A 16,209-nucleotide genomic window follows, 5' to 3' on the forward strand; every position below is an offset into this window, starting at 1 on the left:
AATTACAGTGGCCGCGTTCCCGGCTCCGCTGGTCTCCCCCACTTCTAGGTCCGCTCCAGGGGTTGCTACCCTTATGGGTCAGATCTTGGCCCCAAGGTGGGTTCAACATAGACTTACACTTACCCTGTACATTCATGTTGTTGACTTGAATGAAGCATAAAAGGCCCGTTGAAGACAGTAAAATATTTAATTTACTTTTCTTCGAATCAAATAGATTTTTCTCCATCGCTGCATCTACTTTTTATTCGGTGTATCGTTGTGGCTGATTTTTGGTTGATTTCATTGTGTTATTTTATCCTTTCGCGACACACGTCCCAACCCGCAACCCGAAGCCCAACCTTGATAACCTTGATACCTTATATGGCGAGATGAAGATGCTTAACCACCTATACCCATAAAATTTCCTTGAGTCTAATTAGCAACGCCAGTTTGTCATTGTGGATAGGGAGCCGACTGCAATAGCATGAACTATTTACTGTAAAAAAAAGTTCGGCCGGATCCGAGTAGGACTAAATTTTCCAAAGTTGCTGCGGCGGTGGCTGCGTCGGGCACCGTCCATGGCTGCCTGATGCGTGTTCGATTGTCTCTCGCCTCTTCTTCCTACCAAGTCCAAATACGAATAAGCTGAAAATCCTTGCGATAATAGCCATACACCAGACAACTTTCCTTCACTCATTCGGTAACATCTACCCCTACCGACGTTTACATGCCGAGCAAAATCGGGCCTGTTAAATCGTAGCCAGACGGACATCTTGCCGACATGGATGGGAGAAGTTTTTGGCACGAAGACCATGCTGAGACAAACTCGTCTCACCCTCCAAATCGACAAAAGACTTTCCACCATGACCTGGGCAATGTGGCTCATAAGTCGCGAAACGGTTCGACCACCCTACGACACGATCATTACACCATCGCCTGGATCTGCGCGCTGTACATAGAGATGGCAGCAGCTCAAGCCATGCTGGACGAGGTTCACGAAGCCCTGCCTAGACATGCGAACGACAACAACTCGTACACGCTGGGAAGCATTAAGCAACACAACGTCGTCATTGCATGCTTGCCTGATGCCCAGTATGGAACGAATGATGCGGCCAACGTTTTAACCAACCTAACCCGTACATTTCCGTCCATCCGACGGGGGTTGATGGTCGGCATTGGAGGCGGAGCGCCGAGCAAGGCTGATATTCGTTTGGGCGACATCGTCGTTGGAATAAGAGTGATGCAGTATAATCTAGGCAAGGTAGTCGAGGACGGAAAGATCCAGCGAACAGCGACCCCGAAGATCCCCGGGTATTCACTCCGTACAGCCGTAACCAATCTACGATCGCAACATGAGTTCGAGCCAAGCCGAATCCCGTTCATTTTGCGGGAGAAGATGGAAAGACGCGCCGCGTACAGTCGTCCGAGCACACCAGATCGCCTGTTTCAGGCGTCGTATAAGCACGAAGCTGCAACGCCCAGATGCGACCATTGTGACCAGTCGAAGCTAGTATGGCGAAGGGCGCGAGTGTCCGATGACCCGATGATCCATTACGGTGCCATCGCTTCCGGGAACCAGGTGATGAAAGATGCCACCACCCGGGATAATGTCGCCCGCGAATTGGACATTATCTGTTTCGAAATGGAGGCTGCTGGCCTCATGGATGTTCTCCCTTGTCTTCCAATTCGGGGCATCTGCGACTATTCAGACTCTCATAAGGCTAAGGAATGGCAAAGGTATGCCGCAGCAACCGCCGCCGCATATGCAAGAGAGTTCCTGGAGGTGCTCGCCGTGGATGGAGAAGTTGCAGAGGCTGGGTACATGCCCGACCCTGGTAAGTCATCGCTGGGGCTTGGTGGCCATTTGTCAAGACCCAGGCTCACAATCAGTCAGCAGGTCAAGATGCATCACAAGACCGTCGACAGCGGTTGCTGGATTCCCTTACATTCGAGCAAATCGATGCCCGCAAAACTGCCATCAAACCTGCTCACGCCAAAACCTGTCACTGGTTTCTCAAGCACCCAGATTACCAGGCATGGCTTGATCCCCAGAAACTGTCACGGCACCATGGCTTTTTGTGGATTAGGGGCAAACCTGGTGCTGGTAAGTCGACCATTATGAAGTTCATATACATGAAGATGAAAAAGAAAGATATTCGTCAACAGGCCATCACTGCCTCATTCTTCTTCAACGCCAGAGGCGAGTATCTGGAGAAATCGATTTCTGGCATGTACCGATCCTTGCTTTTGCAGCTCCTAGAGGGATTCCCTGACCTCCAAGAAGTCTTCGATGATCCCGACCTGGTTCCTCGAAGCCAAACCAATTGCCCTTCCCTGAACGTTCTCAAAAGCCTTTTCCGCAGCGCAATCTCTGCCCTCGGTGAACGCTCATTTACTTGCTTTGTTGATGCTCTTGATGAGTGTGACGAGCAGCAAGTTATGGACTTGGTTGAGTACTTCGAAGACTTGGCCGAACATTGCACTGAAACAGGCGTGCGGCTCCAGATCTGTTTCTCGAGCCGCCATTACCCGTACGTCGATGTACGACTGGGCATCCGACTCGCACTTGAGGACCAGGACGGCCATGCTGGAGACTTGGATAACTACATCAAAAGCAACCTGCGAATCAAGGATCCTTCACTTGTCGAAGAGCTGCGACCAAAGATGCTTGAGAAAGCTGCCGGGGTTTTCTTGTGGGTCGCCCTAGTTGTCGACATTCTGAACAAGGAAAACCGCCGAGGTCGCCTAGCTCTGAAAAAGAGACTGGCGGAAGCTCCGAGTGGCTTGAGTGAACTTTTCAAGGACCTATTGAGGAGGGACAACGAGAACATGGAGGAGCTACTGCTCTGTATCCTCTGGATCCTCTACGCAAAGCGGCCACTGAGACCAGACGAGTACTATCACGCACTGTGGTCCGGATTGTCCCTGGAGAATCTTGCCGATCCTGAAATCCCGATTGTTACCGTCTCAGACGGCCGTGACTGTACCGCAAGATGTGTCATCAGCTCTTCGAAGGGACTCGCTGAAATCACAAAAGCCAAGCAACCAACTGTGTAATTCATACACGAATCCGTACGAGATTTTCTCGTCAAAGATGGGGGTCTCCATGAATTGTGGCCTGATCTTGGATTTGACTGGGAGAGCCCAAGCCATGAGAGACTCAAACAATGTTGCAACTCATACATGAATCATACCTTGGTGCGTGCGTCTGTCAGCAAGCTGCATTCACAGGCCACGGAAATCTCAAAGGAGTACCCTTTTTTGGAGTATGCTAGTCAGCATGTTTTCTACCATGCCAACGCTGCGGCGGATGCGGTTCCTCAAGACGAGTTTCTATCTTGTTTCTCCGTTCCCAACTGGATCAGCTTCATCAATCTTTTTGAAAAGTTCAAGATTCGTGAATACAGCCCGGATGCAAGTCTCTTCTATCTTCTCGCAGAAAACGGATTCTCGGAGCTCATCCGCACAAGGCTCAAGGAGGATCCGCGTGTTCATGTTTTTGGAGAGATATATGGGTACCCGCTCTTTGCTGCTTTGGCAAACGGTAACAAAGATGCTGTTGCTGCTCTTCTGAACTCGCCTTCGAGCATCTGTAACGGAGTCGACATTACAGAGGGTCTGAACGGCAGGAAAGACTTGAAAGAATACGAAAATCGAACACCGCTATCCTGGGCTGCCCAGAATGGTCGGGTAGGCATTGTCAAGCTGCTTCTCCAAACAGGGACCACAGTCAATGACGTGGATTGGGGGGGCCGAATGTCACTTTCACTGGCCTCAGAGAACGGCCACGAGGCGGTGGCGGGGCTTCTTATCGGCAAAGGAGCACTCTTTCTAGCCTCACGGAACGGCCACGAGGCGGTAGTAAGGCTTCTTATCAACAAGGGAGCAGATATCAACGCCAGCGACAATGATGGATGGACACCACTCTTACAGGCCTTAGCGAAGGGCCATAAGGCGGTGGTAAGGCTTCTTATCGGCAAAGGAGCAGACGTCAACGCCAGTGATAAAGATGGATGGACACCACTCTTACGGGCCTCAGAGAGGGGCCACGAGGCGGTGGCGAGGCTTCTTATCGACAAAGGAGCAGAGGCCAACACCAGCGACAAATATGGATGGACACCACTCTTACGGGTCTTAGCGAAAGGAGCAGACGTCAACGCCAGTGACAAATATGGATGGACACCACGCACAAGGACCTTAAAAAAGGGCCACGAGGCGGTGGTAAGGCTTCTTATCGGCAAAGGAGCAAACGCCAAAACCAGCAACAAATATGGATGGACACTGCTCTTACAGGCCTCAGAGAATGGCTACGAGGCGGTGGTAAGGCTTCTTATCGGCAAGGGAGCAGACGCTAACGCCAGCGATAAAGATGGATGGACACCACTCTTACGGGCCTCAGAGAGGGGCCACGAGGCGGTAGTAAGGCTTCTTATCGACAAGAGAGCAGACGTCAACGCCAGCGACAATGATGGATGGACACCACTCTTACGGGCCTTAGAGAATGGCCACGAGGCGGTGGCGATGCTTCTTATTATCAAGGGAGCAGACGTCCATGCTAGCAATGAGCATGGATGGACACCACTCTTACGGGCTTTACGGAATGGCTACGAGGCGGTGGTGAGAGTTCTTATCGACAAAGGAGCAGACATCAACGCCAGCGACAAATATGGAATATCACCACTCTTTCTAGCCTCACGGAAGGGCCATGAGGCGGTAGTAAGGCTTCTTATCAACAAGAGAGCAGACGTCAACGCCAGCGACAATAATAGATGGACACCACTCTTACGGGCTTCGGAGAATGGCTACGAGGCGGTGGCGATGTTGCTTATCGACGAGGGAGCAGACGTCAATGCCAGCAACGAGTATGGATGGACACCACATTTTCTAGCCTCACGGAACCACCACGAGGCAGTGGCAAAGCTTCTTGTCGAGAAGGGAGTCGAGGTCTCCATCACGCCTTGGGGGCATTGGTGAGTTGCTGGGCGTGATACAGAGCATAGTTCATATGGAGATTTTGGGGTCAGGGATGACGGGCTGTTCAGAGGACGAAATTTTATCAGAACAAAACAAAAATAACACCAGTTATAGAGCGATAGAATCGTAGACGAATGAATCTAGTCCCATATTTTTCACTACCCGATGACACAAGTTATTGGAGTTTGGAATAATTGTTGGATTGAAGCTTGACAAAATGATTGCTGACATAAGAATGTCTTGGCTCAGAAAAAGAGCGCCCCATAGGTTCACGCCTAGGCGCGATTTTACGTAGTTACGCAAAGGCGTGAGTAAACTACTATATCTTAACCGACTCAAACTAGCAGCTGAATGTAGAGTAAAATTACTTGGTATAGACTCTAAGAATATAATAAAGTATTTTGATACATTCTACCAATAGATTAATAGATTTTTATTTATTGTGGCTTCTATATTTATCTTATAAGTTATTAACCTCGTCATTAACTCTATATCTTATAGCCAATTAGAATTTAGCAGATAAAATAGACTATATTTAATTTTTATAAATAAACTAAGCTACTTTAAGAATAATATAAGTATAAAATACTCTAGATCTTTTTTAGAATTTATATTACTTTTAAAGCTTATTAGATATTACTCTATAATAGGATGCTCCTATATATATACAATTAGATTTTGCATCCCTGTTTAAATGTATATTACATAATGGGACTTTTATTAAGAGGTTGCGCTGGGTTTTATATCTAAGAGGGGCGGCGGACCTCAATAACTTTGGTAATCTTGCTGAAGTTTAAGTTAAGGAAATTAAAGAGGTATTTAACTATAGCTTATCTAATTATCTTTCCTAACTATTTTTGTTATATTATGAACAATCCCCAGTCTAGCACTAGCCCAACAAAACCTAAGTATAGCTAACTTTGTATATATTCTATACCTAAGAAAAAGACTAATGCGGATGTAGCGTGGAAATAAGCAAAGCAGCAGGGAGCAGCCTCTATACAATGTGATATAGTACATACTAGCTTCCTTAACCTATTTCTTTTTGCTTTGCCTCTACTTCCTATTTAGCTGAGCAGAGGGAATTACTAAGAGTTAGGGGCAGGTGCTGCGTAGGTGAATATATTAATTGATATTTATTCTCTAGGCAATCCCACTGGTATACTAGGACTTAACTATATAGATATCTTGGAATTCCTTCCTCTAGCTAGTCCTCTACTATTAGAAGAGATAGAAGAGTAAGCTGTATTAGATATTGGTATTACTATAGATATAATGGATTTTATAGATATAGTAAATTTAGTATCTATTTTAAATAATAAGAATCTTAATTTAAATATTCCCTTTAAGAAGATATTAGAAATCTTACTTTAAATATAAAATAATAAGTAAGATTTAGTTAGATGCCTTATATAGAAGTTAATAAAATAACTTATTAAATTTCAAGGATATTATAATAACTACTATTAAGAAGCAGAATATAAATAATTAAAAAACTTAAATAAATATATCAATCTCATAATATATCTAGAATTTATACTTAAGCTAGGTCTTAATATCCTTAGCCCTACAATTATAGCACACTAAAAAGATAACCTAGCTGGAAAGCTTAATACTATAACTTAAAAAGAGATATTCTATAATATTAGCTCTAAAAACAAAATACCTCCTCATCTTTACTTAAGAGAAGATAATAGGGTTATAGATAATGCCGGGGTTTCCTTTAATATAGATAGCATCATAGCCTTCCCAAGTTGCCTTGTAGTTGCCAAGCAGGGTATTCGATGGTCTCCTACCCAGATAACTATATCTAATCTTCAGTCTGATTTTTATCTTAATTTAAGGCCGGTTACTTACTTTAATGTAACTAGAATATAACATAAAATACACCGACCTATCCACTAGATTCCTTACTATACCTTTAGCTATATTATTAGATTGGAGGATATATCTCTATACTTTCTATTTCTCAACCTATATTGAGAGGAGTAGAAGTGCAGCCGGCTCCGAGATGAAGACTTTTAGCTATGGACGGACGGCATTCTCTTCCCGGCAATATACAAATACTACAGTAGCGCCCATATCCAGTATTATCCGTCAAGCTATAACTACAGTCGCTATAACTCTACTGCTCGTAGAGTGGAAACACTTACTTAGCGTATACATCTAGTAGCATGGGAATAACAATTAGTATACTTTCTACTACTAGAGGTACTAGCCGAAGTTTGGGCTAATATCCTCGCTACTATTTAAGAACCAGGATTCTAACAGTTCTAGGATGTAACTATCCTCCTTCAAGTAAAGAACCTTAAGATCCTCATAAAAGACGTCACCTAGGAGAAAATGGTATCACGCTTTAAGGGGTATTGGGTCAAAGCTATTAACAAGAGCCACATTACGCCAGACTTCTATCTTAATATCGGAAAAGAAACTTACCCTCGATAGGCATCGCAAGTTGTACCTTGGAGCCAACTGGCGGCTGAGGCTATGGATGATCTAAGAGACAAACGAGCTGAATTGCTATTATATAAGTAATACTGCTTGGAGTTATATACCTTCCAGGCCCAGCACGGGTCGGCTGATGAAGCGAGCCAGAAACAAGCCTTTTATCCCTTTAGTATGCTTTAAGATACTAGAAGCTTGACTATTGAGACTGGAAAGTGTTTTTTATGCTATCTTGCTAGCCTTCTCTACTCTCAATTCTATCCCAGTGTCAAGGAAGTTTTCGCGGCAGGGAATGTATATCTATTTACAAATATAGCTATTGAGATGCTTGCCCTTAACAAGAAGTTAAGAAAGACATAGGAACTTATTGAAGGTAGTCTTAGCTATTAGCCAGCTGTATTGATCAAGGCATATCTATACACAAAGCTCCGATGCTACTATGCGTTATTGGGATCTATGTAGAAGTCCTTTAATATTAGAGAAGAGCATCATATTTCCAAGGAGCTATTTTGCGCAATTAATAGCCAAATGCGCTCCCGAGAGCTCTATAACATGCGCCTTATTGTACCCACCGACGATAGTTCCCCATATTATAATTTCACAACTGATACTTTGCTTTAATGGCTACAGTGGAATATCAATAAGTTCTATATTGGGTTTGAGATAGTATATAGCTTTTAGGACCTGCATTTTGTAACTTGGGAGTATATAAGAATCATACTTATATTTTTTTGCTATTTCTAATTTTCTTACTTAGGTAGATTGATATAGAAAGTCGGCGGTTACTAGCAAGATATATAATAGCAGCCCGATCCAAGTCAGCTAAATAGACTTTGCCAATATAAAGATCTTGAGTTTAAATGTATAATGGAGGTGTATGGCTATGCTTAGTTTCTTGACAAGATCGACTGGAATATATTTACTTTCCGGCAACCCTATGCAGCCTATATAATATTCAACAACCCATCTATATAGACTGTTTACTACGCTTGGTACTACTAAGTATGAGATATATAGATTGACTTTATTTAAGTAAATAAGGCTTATTAATAGATACTCGAGTTCAGTGCTATACTTATGTGCCTCAACCTCTTAGAGAATTACCTTCAAGAGCTCTGCTTATATGCCTTTTGAAAGGATGTCTTCTTTTACGTTAAGTTAGCTCTAAAGCTAGAGTATATAGAGGCTATATTAGCAGGAGATATTCCCCTCTGCTATGATAGTGTTAATAATGCTATGCTTAAAGATTACCAGCCACTTCAGCTTGCGCAAGAAAACAGGTTGGCAGTAAAGGATATTCACGTATTATTTACTTAGCTTTGGAAATCGAAGGATGACCATTTTGAATAGCAGGGGTGGAATGAGAAGCCATACCATATATTATTCCAGCAGAGCTTCTATGCTATCAGGACTGCACGAGGTAAATCTGGCGCATGGAGGTGGCGGTAAGAGCTGAAAAGGTTATTCCTTGGAAGCCATTGGATTCTCCCATATCTACATAGCCGGGGATTCATGTATAAGAAGAAGGAGGAAATACAGTTTATATAGTGGCCTAGTTTGCATTAAGAACTCATCAGACACTACGCTAAGTCCCAACAGACTGGAATACTTGCCCATCTACTGCTAGCATCCAACATTGAAAATCATCCTATTAATAGCTAGCAACTAGCAGGTTCTCGGTTTTCCAGGAGCTATATGCCCTATATCATACAACCCAAACAGGAATTGATTTAAATGCCTGAAAATGAGCTCTATGCCCAGTTGGTTGCTCTTTGGAAGCAAGTATCAGCTAGGCTGCCTCAAAGCCCTTCTATTATACCTTCACTGGAATTAGATACCTCTCCCGAGAGTCCTTTTTTTCCAAAGAAATAATACCAGATAAGACAAATGGAAGTTGCTAAAACATTCAAGGAATACAATGAGGTTAACAACTGTATCTGGTTTTTAAAAAAGGGGTTAGAGTCATATAAACATCTCTAACATCGTCAGCAAAACCGACGCAAAAGGCATTAGAACCGCACTACAATCCAACCAGACAGCAACTTAAGTTCAATATCAGGAAGTGATGAAGCTGAGGCTACTTCAGATGAGGAGGGCCTTGTTGTTATGCGGAAAAAGCAAGCACAAGTGGTGCGCAATATGGAAACTCGAGTCCATGAGCTCATTAAAGAATTTAAACGAAGATATCCGCAATGGAAGAAGTCTTATAACCCTATCTTGAGGAAGTTGAATTGCCGTCTAGAAAGAGTTGAATAATAGATAAGAAGATAGTAGACCTCGTTGAAAACTCCATATAAATTCAAACCGCGCTATTAATGACTAGAGGGTGAACTTGTAGAAGACCTGAACTTAGAAGACCTAAAGGGGTGAACTTGTAGATATTTCACTATGAAAATCCCATAAAGCTAATTTCACAATTAACAACATACAGAAGAGATTATATACGAATAGAATATAGTATCTATCAGAAAATCATAAATGAACTATCAGAAAATTATAAATAAACTCTTCGAAGAGGATACATATATTCCGCCTATAATCCATAGTTAAAAACAGTAACCCAGCAACCCAGTAAAAGCAATATATCAGACAGTAAAATAGAATAATAATATAATTACAGCCCAGTATTTATTATAATTATTATCACCACGGCCCCAGCAATATAGAGCCGTTTATTTACGTACCCGAGTACCCATTTGTTATATATAAACCATACCAAATAGCCGTCGTATCCAACGAGGTAGTCCGTCATATGAAAGCACAGCATGCAGCAGATAACAAGGCCAAATACATCCACAACATCATCAAGGCCATCCCCGGGATCATCAGTAACCAAGAAGAGTTAAAGCAATGGTCAGTACCGCCCCCAACCACAGCCCCGATACCATGGTTGCCGCCACCCAAGCCGGACGGATTAGGATGTGATGAGTGTCCGTATGTGGCCCGTCAGTTGCGACGCATCAAACAGCATTATCGGGTTCATCATAGATGGATAAACCATCGGACACGCAGTCGGCGCACCAAGGAGTCCGCAGCAGCCGACCCGGCGGTGCCATGGAGAACAGGAGTGCAGTGTCAGCGGTTTTTCCGGAATCGGGTCGCCAGCAGTTGGTTCGAGGTCGGTCGGAGCATCCCATCAAGCAGCAGAGGGGACAGCCAGAACGACGTCAACCGCAAAGCCGAGTTTATTAAGCGCATTCAGCAAGAAGATAAAGAAGCGTTCGAAAGCGAGGCCAATGCCCGGGTCCAAGATATCAGCGACAAGTGGGAGGCGCAGCGATGGTTGAAACGATGCGGATGGCCCCGGCATTTGGCCAATATCGACAAGATGTGGTTGCGGAAGGAAGTGTTGCAGCCGATTGGCGAGAACGAGCCGGTATTGCAGACGATGTGGGAGATTTTCGAATGCGTATTGGACAATGCGTATGTGGCCACCAGCCGTTGCAGTCCCGGCACAGCCGAGTTGTTCGAGATGGAGCGGAAAGAGATTCACATCACGCCCAACAAGCCGTTTGAAGGGATTATGGAGCCAGACGCATGGATCCGGTACAAGGGGCATTGACGTACGATGATGTGTATTTGGGAGCGATTGCAGATATTGGATGGAACGCATGGGGACAGCGACAGCGACAACAGCACAGAGTACAGTACGGACGAAAGTGACGACGAAGATGCCCGTGGCAGCACAAGCGAAGAGAGCCGCAAGCCCGGAAGCCGGCGCGGGAGGAAACGGCCGCCGTACCGCACGACAATACAACAAGACAGGTCGTGGGCCCAGTTTTGCCAAGGAGTTGAGCAGGTTGTGGCCGGGACCGACACCATTGGCCGATATACAGAGTGTCGGTTGGAACGGAGTTGTTTAGACGCCGTCATCCAATTATTCGACCATCCATTGAAGAGCGGGCAGCATTACGAGAGTATCGTCATTAGTGCGTTGGCCGTCATGGGGGTTGAACCCGGACGGCGGATGGATACCGGTTGTGAATTACACCCAAGTATATTCAGCCGTCATCAAGGTGGCCCGGTATTTAGTGTTATACCAGTCCACATTGGAGCGGCAGGATCAGATCGCCCAGTTGCAGCAGGTTGTAGGTAAACGGAGGGCAAAGGAGAAGGCCGACGGGTTGTTCCGCATTATCCGAGGCAAGATGCGGCGGTTCATGACGCGGATATCCGATGACAAGGAAGCAGAGCCGACGCCGATGAATTGTATCATCGATACACGTTCGTACGGGTTGAAGATCCGATTTACGACCCCGGGCGAGGAGACGATCGATTGGCGAGGCGACCAGATTATTCACAAACGCGTGCGATTGGGGATGGGCACGTTATCCGATATGTTGCATAACGTATTGCAGGAGGCGCGGCGTATGTTGGCCGTGTTGACCATGACAGACACCGCCGCGCCGGGGACGGAGAGGCAGAGCCGGGGCAGAGCGTTTGCGCAGGTACGGCCGAGCCGTCGAGCAGTTCCGGGAGCAGATATGGATGATGATGCATATGTTGGGCGGGCAGCCGGCACGAGCCCCTAACCACTATTCCGCGGTCATCCAGTGCCATTCGGCGGCACTCGATGACCGCTCTGCGCACGGCCATTGGCCCGCGCCCCCCGGCCGCGGCCCCACCGGACCTCAGGGGCGGCACTTGATGACCGTTGGCACTTGATGACCGGTCTGCAGCCAATCAGAAGCCGGCTAGGGTTAAGGGTAAAAGGGGGAAAGAGGGAAAAGAAGGGCTAAGACAAAAGAGAGAGAGAGAAGAGAAAGAAGAGAGAGAGAGAGAAGAGAGAGAAAGAAGAGAGAGAGAAGAGAGAGGAGAGAGAGAGAGAGAGAGAGAGAGAAGAGAAGGAAGAGAAAAAGAAAGAGAGAAAGAGAGAGCAAGAAAAAGAGCCTTTCCTTCCTTCCTTCCTTCCTTCCTTCCTCCCTTAACTTCCCCTCCCCCCTCTCTCCCTCCCTCCCTCCCTCCTCCTCCCTCTCTCTCTCTCTCTCTCTCTCTCTTACTATGGATCAGCAGCAGCAGCAAGCAGCTATTACAGCAAGCCAGAGCTGGCTCTGCCACTATCCCCACCTTCAGATCCTCATCTGCACCTCTCACGGCTATGCTATTACCGACCTGCCAAGCCACCTCCGCAAGCAGCATCCCGACCTCAGCCAGCCCACTCGCCGGGCCCTTGCTGAATACTACAGCCAATAGAACCTCGAAGGACCTAGCTGCCGCCTGCAGCTGCAGCAGCTAGAGCCAGAAGGCCAGAGGGAGGGCGAGAAGAAGCAGGACCTTAGCAGTGCCGGCAGCAGAGGCACGGCAGCAGTAGCCCCCTTTGCTGGGCTTCCTGCCCACCCAGTATTCCGGTGCCGGAAATGCTCCAGCTTTATAACAGTTAACTGGAAGCTCTGCAAAACACACTGCAGCCAGCTCCATGCGTGCAGCAGCAAGCAGGCTCGAGCCGGCCTCTGGTATCGGGCTCTAGCTCAGACCTTCTTCACGCAGCCGGCAAGACGGGCCTACTTTGCAGTCGACCCAACTGCAGCTGCTGCAACAGCCGCCTCCTTCCTAAGCCTAGGCTGCTCGTTACACTCACACTCTGGCTCTTCTTCTTGCCCCTTAAGCTCAAGCTCAAGCTCAAGCCTCAGTATAGAGTCTAGAGCAGAAGTACAGAGGCAGGGGCAGAGGCAGCAGCAGCAGCAGCAGGCTCAGCTTGCAGCTACTATCCAGCAGCGATGGAGCACGAGCAGGACGACCAGCTAGCAAGGCTGCTTCAGATAGCTAAAGATAGCATCCCCAAGCACGAGATTACCAACTTTGGCTGCGGCACCGGCTGGCTCGATCACTTTGGCTGCCGAGACCTAGCCGAATCCACGCCGCCAGCCGGATGCCGCAGCAAGCAGACGAGCCGGACCTACAGATGCTTGTTGAAGCCCTAGACCGGGTCTTCTTCCGCCGCTGCATCGCCGGCCTCGGGGCGCTGCCGCACATCGGCCGGCTCTACCTGGCCAGCCCCCACCTGCAGGAGACTCACAGCCGGCCCTTTGGGCCCCTGCAGGAAAAGGACAGCATGGATCGATATCTGCGCTATAGCAAGCGCTTTCTCTGCTACTGCCTACGGGTTCGGACGCTTGAGCCGGCCGAGCTAGCCACACAGCACGCTCTTATTCTTACCCCAATGCAGCGAGGCCAGCTTGCAAGGCTTGCCCGTCGGCTCGAGCAGGCCGTGGCGGCAGGCTGCAGCTATAGTAGCGGCAACAACAGCGATGAGGACGAGGACGATGAGGGCGGCTGTAGTAACAGTCATGACAATAGCAAGATAAGAGCCCAGGTTGAAGAAGAGGTCCTACAGGCTTTAGCCAGCTTTTGGATGCAGCGCCTTCCTGCCGACCCCTTTGCGAGCCCGCTGTGGCACTTTGTCGCCGTCCTGGGGATCAACAAGCAAACCGGGCAGCTGCAGCCGGCCCATCTATTTACAGGCACTCTAGCCGGCCTCGTATATACAGGCCGAGCTGTTGTAGCCGAGGCGGCGATCCCCAGCAGCCAGCGGGCGGCACTGACAGATCTGCCCGAGCAACTGCATGCAGCAAGAGAGAGCTGGCTATGTAAGACCAGCTTTGCACCAATGGGCTATATCTTGAGCCTGCTGCTCTACGGTCGGAAGATTGCAATGGAGACCGGCAGCCGGCTTGCAGTCTTGTGGAATGCTGAAGGAACCCTGCTTTACTACCACGGTCAGCCTCTTGCAATAGATAGCATCCGGCAGCTAGTGGCCAGAATGACGGCAGATGCTGAAGATCTTCTATGGGAAAGACTGCTATTCCGGCCCTCCAGCAGCAGCAGCAGCAGCAGGGCCAGCCGGGCCCTATATACAGCAGACAGCCGGGCTTGAAGCTCGAGGCCGCTTTCTCATCCCTCTAGCAGCTATTCGCGACGATCTGACCCAGACCCAGCGCGGCCAATCCTTTATGCATACCAACGGCCTGCTGGGGCGGGAAAAGGAAATACTCCAGAGCCTTGTGGCAGGCCCGCTGCAGAAGGAGTTCCTCGACAGCAAGGGCGAGTGGAAATGGCCCCGGGTCCAGCGGTATTTACAGCAGGTCAAGCACTTCCAAGAGCTGCTATTAGTCCTCATCCATCTAACCAACCAGCCTCTTCGAGGGCCGGAAATCACCGGGCTGCGGCTCGTCAACGGCATCAATCGGAACTGCAGCGTATTTATCATCGACGGCAAGGTCGTCTTAGTCAGCCAGTATCACAAATCCCTTGCCCACTTCACAGCCCTAAGGTTATCCCTCGGATGCTGCCGGGCCGGGTTGGGCAGCTTCTGTATGTATATACTTTACATCCAGCCCTTTACAAACCGGCTCGAGAGCAGCCGGCTAGCCCTCCGCGATAAGGTCTATCTGCCGAGCAACTTTATCTGGCATCAGCACGAAAAGCCCGGTACGCCCTGGAATAGCAACTAGCTATCTCGAGCCCTTGCCAAATAGACCCAGCACTATATCGGCCAAAGGATTACGCTGCAGCAGTGGCGGCATATCGCTATTGCCGTCAGCCAGCGGCATACTCGCGCCCGAGGGCCCCAGAGGGGGTATTTTAGCACAGCCACCAGGCAGAGGATAGGAGGAAGAAAGGGCGAGAGCTATAGAATGTTGAGGATCTAGCTGCTACACACAAGCCGTACAGCTGCCGGCTATGAGTGACTATTGAGATCCTCAAGCGGCTGACCTCTGAAGTCTTAGAGGTCTTTGGCCAGGCTAGTCACGCTGGCACTTTCTTGGCTGTATAGCGGAAGAAGCTGCTGAGAAGACTCAAGATATAGAAGTACAGAAAGATAAAGAAGAAGAAGAAGGAGAAGAAGAAGAAAGAAAAAAAAGAGCAGCAGCAGCAACAGCTAGCATTAAGACAAAAGCAGCTAGGGCTCACCCAGCACAAAAGAAAACAGTTCGAGGGAAGAAAAGGAGTAGAGCCAGCTTGGAACTAAAGGCGAGCTGAAGGGCAGAAAGCCGCCAAAGGATCCGGCCTCTAGGGCTGCTACAGACAGCCGGCTCGGCCGCAGTTGGAGCCTTAGACGACCGGCTCCTCCTGCAGACTCTACGGCAGGCCCTGCAGAATCCGGCAGCCGAGTTCCGCTCAGCAGCACAGAAGGAGGTGTGAACGGCTCTAGTAGCTGGATTCCAGCTATCTAGTCCAGGATGCTATTTACATCAAAGATGAAGAAGAAAGAAAGAAGTTTCCCAAATGCCCCTGAGCTGTGGAATTTTCCCGTCCCTGGCGCGCACGAGCCTCGTACGTCTTGCGGCACAGCCGCAAGGATATGGGCCCTGGCCGTGACAGGAGGCTATCCAGCTAGCCGCAGCCAAGCAGACTCCTCTTGTGGCCGTCCTGCCTACCGGTGCCGGCAAGAGCCTGATCTTTATGGTGCCGGCCCTTCTGACTGGAGCCGGCATGACAATTGTAGTTGCGCCCATATCGGGCGCTCAAGGACCAGCTTGTCAGCCGCTGTCAGGATGCCGGCTGGACTGCCGGACCTGGCCAGAGGCTCAGGATTCCTGGCCTACAGTCCACTATAGTATCAGCCGAGGCTGCTATCACTGATAGCTTCCTGCAGTGGGCAGCCGGCCTCAGCGTCGGCAACCGGCTTGACCGAGTGGTTATCGACGAATGCCACCTCACCTTTACGGCAGCCTTGAGCTATCGGACAAGCTGAAGGGGCTGATCCGGCTGCGGGCCTCTGCTGCCCGCTTGTCTTCCTTACCGGCACTTGCCGCCGCACAAGCAGGCTGCTCTTGAGGCTGCTATGCTGCTGCAGAACCCTATCTACAT

At 48.3% G+C, this 16,209-nt stretch overlaps 4 protein-coding genes across 4 annotated transcripts; all 4 read left to right on the forward strand.

Annotated features, from left to right (window-relative positions):
- The first annotated feature begins 618 nt into the window (after positions 1-618).
- On the forward strand, positions 619-5,085 carry BGZ61DRAFT_511306 (uncharacterized protein). Its single transcript, XM_046252119.1, has 4 exons — positions 619-1,814; positions 1,877-2,962; positions 3,059-3,771; positions 4,273-5,085. The coding sequence occupies exons 1-4, from the start codon at positions 761-763 to the stop codon at positions 4,951-4,953; spliced, it is 3,534 nt and encodes a 1,177-aa protein (XP_046093212.1). The 5' UTR covers positions 619-760; the 3' UTR covers positions 4,954-5,085.
- Positions 5,086-5,820: 735 nt separating this feature from the next.
- On the forward strand, positions 5,821-7,206 carry BGZ61DRAFT_501149 (uncharacterized protein; the record flags this gene model as incomplete). Its single annotated transcript, XM_046251659.1, has 5 exons — positions 5,821-5,861; positions 6,242-6,246; positions 6,584-6,816; positions 6,979-7,087; positions 7,145-7,206. 5 exons carry the CDS (start codon positions 5,821-5,823, stop codon positions 7,204-7,206), a joined length of 450 nt encoding a protein of 149 aa, XP_046093213.1.
- A 2,854-nt stretch (positions 7,207-10,060) lies between these two features.
- BGZ61DRAFT_376152 (uncharacterized protein) lies at positions 10,061-10,960 on the forward strand (the record flags this gene model as incomplete). Its single annotated transcript, XM_046242476.1, has 1 exon — positions 10,061-10,960. A coding segment is annotated over one exon (900 nt), but the record flags the coding sequence as incomplete, so codon positions are not given.
- Positions 10,961-13,267: 2,307 nt separating this feature from the next.
- BGZ61DRAFT_469592 (uncharacterized protein) lies at positions 13,268-15,602 on the forward strand (the record flags this gene model as incomplete). The annotated part of the gene is made up of 4 exons (XM_046247974.1): positions 13,268-14,149; positions 14,259-14,826; positions 15,173-15,346; positions 15,386-15,602. 4 exons carry the CDS (start codon positions 13,268-13,270, stop codon positions 15,538-15,540), a joined length of 1,779 nt encoding a protein of 592 aa, XP_046093215.1. The 3' UTR covers positions 15,541-15,602.
- Between the last annotated feature and the right edge of the window lie 607 nt (positions 15,603-16,209).

The sequence above is a fragment of the Ilyonectria robusta genome (genome assembly GCF_021365365.1).
Source record: "Ilyonectria robusta strain PMI_751 chromosome Unknown BGZ61scaffold_113, whole genome shotgun sequence".
Classification (NCBI taxonomy): domain Eukaryota; kingdom Fungi; phylum Ascomycota; class Sordariomycetes; order Hypocreales; family Nectriaceae; genus Ilyonectria; species Ilyonectria robusta.